The 5,329-nt window shown below is 35.8% G+C and overlaps 1 protein-coding gene across 1 annotated transcript in view; it reads left to right on the top strand.

Annotated features, from left to right (window-relative positions):
• The first annotated feature begins 2,810 nt into the window (after positions 1–2,810).
• Positions 2,811–5,329, top strand: part of KIZ (kizuna centrosomal protein) — a 58,409-nt gene continuing 55,890 nt past the window's right edge. The window contains exon 1 of the mRNA XM_015827137.1: positions 2,811–3,000. Within this exon, the coding sequence (XP_015682623.1) occupies positions 2,897–3,000 (104 nt within the window). The 5' untranslated portion in view covers positions 2,811–2,896. The remainder of the gene's footprint in view (positions 3,001–5,329) is intronic.

Raw genomic sequence — 5,329 nt, 5'->3', positions numbered from 1 at the left:
GCCTTTTCCTTGGGAAATGAAGGCCTGAAGTTGAAGGCTGAACTTCTTTCTGTCGGTGTCAGTTCAAGGAATGCTATCTTAATTAGTATGTTGGATTTAACATGTAAAGTTTAATACACATTTCTTCACAGTTTGGTTTTTTGATATTCATAATTGATTTCTTCTGATGTACAAACATCAAATATATGGTTAAGGGGGAAATGGGCCTTTTGCACAACTTAGAAATTTGTTTTTTGATAAAAATAGGAATTGAATAGTAGAGCAAAGCATGCTAGCCTTAATCTTAAATCTTTAGATGTTGGATAATATGGGGTTATTTTGCAATTTATTTTTATTGATAAAACAAAATAAATATACAAGGATTGGTTAATATATACATATACACACATATATATTATATATATTATTTGATTCCCTGCTTATTTTGTACGTTTGCCCACTGACAAAGAAATGATCAGTCTATAATTTTAATGGTAGGTTTATTTTAACAGTGAGAGACAGAATAACAAAAAAAATCCAGAAAAACGCATTTCAAAAAAGTTATAAATTGATTTGCATTTTAATGAGTGAAATAAGTATTTGATCCCCTATCAACCAGCAAGATTTCTGGCTCCCAATGTCTTTTATACAGGTAATGAGCTGACATTAGGATCACTCTCTTAAAGGGAGTGCTCCTAATCTCAGCTGGTTGCCTGTATGAAAGACATCTGTCCACAGAAGCAATCAATCAATCAGATTCCAAACTCTCCACCATGGCCAAGACCAAAGAGCTGTCCAAGGATGTCAGGGACAAGATTGTAGACCTACACAAGGCTGGAATGGGCTACAAGACTATTGGCAAGCAGCTACACCCTACACCCCAGCTACAGATATTTGCCACTATTGGAATACATACATAATGTTTGATTAAAATGTTGACAAATTTTATTATTGAGGAGTCCTTGGTGCTTTCTGAGCTTGGTTATTTACTTGGAATTTTATTATTTCTTGTTACTAAATCTTATGAATGTTGTTAACTATTATAGACTAAATAGGTTTAGTATCATTTTTATTCTCAGGTAACTGGGAAATATTTAAGATATTTCAGGCTAATTGCCTTGTGAAATTAGTGTACTTATTTTTGTGTAACAATATTAAAAGCTTTTAACTTCTCTTTTAGAGGGAAAACAGTATAAAAATACAGTAGATGATTGAATTAAGTAGAATGTCCTCAGTGGTTTTTTGTTTTAATGTTCAAGATGCAGACCTTTTTTAGTTTGACCAAAAGTGCTTTTCCTATTGGAAAGAAAAATGGGATGGACCATGGAAATTTAGTTAAAATTCAGTAGGTAGTGATTTTCTATCTTGACAGGACTTTTGCTTTCTTTTGCTTTTATTCTGGATCTTCATGAGTAAACATGGTAATGAACTTACGTAGTTCCTTGATTCCCAACAGATTTTGAATGTAACTGTTATGTTTTGGAAGAATCAGGAAAAAAGATAATAAACTAAAAACAATAAAAGTGTTTTCAATGCTATTATCTGTCATACTTTTTTTTTAAATGTCATTTTTGCAACAGATTATTTTTACTTCAGTTCATCTTTCTTTCTCACCTTTCTTTTAGATACACTTTTATCAACAGGAAAAGTAAAAATAAAGATCCATGTTTATTTTTTTATATCTCAATTATACTCCAGTTTGGAGCATTATTCTACAAAGTTCAGTGCAGTCTACCTCCTTATATTTTCATTACTTGTTAAAATTATTGCAAAATAAATGTAAAGTATGTCCAATTTACACATTGTACTCAACATAACACATTTTGCCTGCTCTGGTTTAGCATGCTATGTGAATTCAGCTATTGTGGTTTTAAACCATGATGAAAATCCACCCACAGTGGCACACAAAATAAACCACTTTCAAACAAACCATGGATTACTGAAATTATGGACTCAGCCACTGTTGTTTTATAATGTGTACGCTTGCAATCTGCACAAGGACTGAATACTCTGTGATTATTACCCTATTCTAAGTCAAGCAATTTGATCCATTAGCAAACAGAATATGAGTTCACAGAAGAACGCAATTCAAAGGTAGGATTATGAGAAGGGTGATGAAAAGGACGTGTTCATTCACAAGGAGAACAAAATGGTTTGGAATCGAAATTCTTTTATTATAGCATTCCATAAAATTAACAATAATCTGAATCCTATATACTGACAAAGGGAATGTGATATGGTATGTAGGTTTTCTAAGATAAAAACAAATTTAAGTCCAGCTATTTCAAGCTGTCTGCAGACCTAGCTGACAACCTCAGATTTAACTAAAAGTTAACGCTTTTTTTTTACATCTTTTGGACTAATATGTGATTTAGTCAAGACCTAGATGATTCTGCTACATCCCTAATAATAATGCATACAAATTAAGTAACAACCCTTGAAGCTAATTTGAAACTAAATCCCTTGAATTCATCAGACTTATTTATAGATAAGAAAGTACCACACCAATCCATGTGCGTTAAACCACCATGCTAATCCAATTAGTTGCTTTTAAATGTAATTAATTTTATCCAGTAACATACTTACTACAGACTAAACTCGCTACTGCTGACTTTTGAGTAACCGCCTATGGAGCAAGCTGCCACTGAAATCACACTTACCTTTATTTAACACCCTTGAACTGAGCCGAGATTTCTTTCATTAATTATACTGGAATACAAGCGGATTGCCACTTTCTTTTACCGTATCTTGATTGCTTCGGCACACGGGAGAGAAGGCGTGGCTTTCACCTCGTCGATGATTGGCTTGCGAATTAGAGACGTGATTTGGCCGTGCTGCATGTCGGGAACAAATTTTGTAGCTTGGAGACCACGGAAAATAAACACGAGCGCTTAGGCCTATTTGCTGCGTTTGTGTGATGGCTGGAAATGTGTGCGGTGCCCGAAACCCCCCTGTTGCTGGCTGCGATAAAGGCGATTATGATGAACAAATCCGACGTATTCAGGCACATCTCCGGCACAGGTGAGGTCATTGCGCAATTTTATTTTATTTTATTTTATTTATCCTGGAGAAAACATGGCTAACTTCCGACCTAACAGCTTCTTCCTCTTTTCCGGCACTCACTTGGTATAGTCGGGAATTGCCGGTAGCTTTGGAGGCGGGGCTTCTTTTTCATGCTGCTAAGCAACGGAGCAGGTAGACCGCCTCTGAAGGTCTGTGGATTTGGGAACGTGGATCTATGCACCGGGGGGAAATTCCAGCTGCTAAAACAAACCACGCTTTCTACTAGGGAAGAATGCCGTGTTTGGCAAAGGTGGTTTTTTTTTGTTTTTGTTTTAATGGAACGGCAGAATTTGCCCGACTTTCCCTCGAGGCGCTTCTATTTGGAAAATTGTTCAAATTTGAAGGGAGAGGGCGGGCTAGAGAGAGTTAAACCGTTAAAACGAAATACCTTCTCCTGATGTTTGAAATACTTTCACGCACCGATTCTGTCCAATATGTCTAATTACTATAAAGCTGCCGTTAAAGTCATGTAGATTAGGCCTGTCTGGCCATAATCGAGAGAAATCTTGCTGGTTTTATATTGAACCACATTTCTGAGCTTTTGATTCAGATATTACAGTGTGAGAATGTAAGAGAAAGACCTTCACACCCTACGTGTCAACTTTTGAGCTTTATTTCTGCTTTATTTGTCTTTGTCGGAACCAAAGTGGTGGTGTCTGTCTAGCTGTCAGTTGAAGTAATTTTTACTTTTAAATTTTAATTATTGCCTAATTGAAAGGTTATTAAAATAATCCTACCTCTAGGTTAAAATATGCTGCGGTATTCTTATGGCGCTACTGAAATTTATTAAGCTCTTTTGATCCCCAATGGATGTTTTAATACTATATTAACGTATTGAGAAAATACTACCTAACAAGTTCTGGGGTGATTGTAGCATGCCTTGGTCCCTCTTCTAAAATAATTGTACAGATGAGTTTCAACATATTGTAAAAGCTGAAGTGTACTTAATTTTTTAAAATGTACCAGAGCAACATTATTTTTGTTGTTCATATAAGTTGTACTTAATCTAATCTAGCCGATCTGAAATGTTACCAAATACAGATGTTGATTTTCCATTGTATAGGAATGCATTGTTCTATACAATAATTGCTAGCTTTTTAAACTTTGAATTATATTTCAAATATAAATATTCTAAAACAGAAATATGCCAACACTACCTTTCCATACTTTATTATGTTTACTCTGTTCCTAATTTGCATTCATTATGTTCAGTATACATCAGGCATGTCAAACTCGCGACATCACATGATGTTGCGCAACGTATTTGGCCGGTTTTGCCATTGCCGGCAATGGGGTAGGCGCGGCTTTCACATGATGCGTCCGGCCCACGGGCTGGCAGTTTGACACCCCTGGTATACAGAGTATGAATTGTAAATCCCTGTTAAGCTTTCATCCATTACGTCTTGTCTTGCCTCAGGTGCTTTGGAGAATAGGCTGACACTCCCTCAAATATTGGAAGGCTATTATGTCACATCTAGTCCTTCTCTTCATTAGACTAGACATTCCCAGTTCCTGCAAACGTTAATTGAATAGTTTAGCCCGCAATCCCCTAATCTTTGTTGTTCTTCTCTGCACTCTTTCAAGAGTCCCAACCGCTTTTTGTATCACGGTGACTAAAACTAGACACATGATTCCAAGTGTGGTCTTACCAGTGCAGTATAAAGCAATACTAACATTTCACATGATCTTGATACAGCCTAGGACTGCATTGGCTTTTTTGGCAGCTGCAGCACAATGCTGCCTCCTATTTAAGTGGTTTTCCTCTAGGACTCTTAGATCCCTCTCACAGTTACTGTTATTGAGCCAGGTACTATCTATTCCAGAGTCTTCAAACTTGGCCCTTTTATGACTTATGGACTTCAACTCCCAGAATTCCTCAGCCAGGTATGCTGGCTGAGGAATTCTGGGAGTTGAAGTCCACAAGTCATAAAAGAGTCAAGTTTGAAGACCCCTGATCTATTCTATACCTGCCTAAGTGTAAAGCCTTATTTTTCTCGCCACAGAATTTCATTTTATTGGATAGGGCCCAGTATTCAAGTCTGTCAAGATTCCTATGGATCTTTTTTTTTTTTTTTTTTTTTTTTTTTTTTTTTTTTTTTTTTTTTTTTTTTTTCAATATAAAATTTTATTGTTTTTATCATAAAAAAAAAAGAAATACATCACAGATATTACACAATGTTATAACCCATCCCCCCACCCCCCGGACTTCCCAAACCAACCTAGGCTAATATTCAAATACAAGTAAACAAATATTAATATCTCTAACTCCAAAGTCTAAACTTAAACA

This window comes from Protobothrops mucrosquamatus, unplaced genomic scaffold, assembly GCF_001527695.2.
Source record: "Protobothrops mucrosquamatus isolate PMUCROS unplaced genomic scaffold, P.Mucros_1.0 scaffold_213, whole genome shotgun sequence".
NCBI classification, from domain to species: Eukaryota; Metazoa; Chordata; class Lepidosauria; order Squamata; family Viperidae; genus Protobothrops; species Protobothrops mucrosquamatus.
Note: the sequence above shows the minus strand (reverse complement) of the source record. Positions and strands in the feature narration are given on the sequence as shown.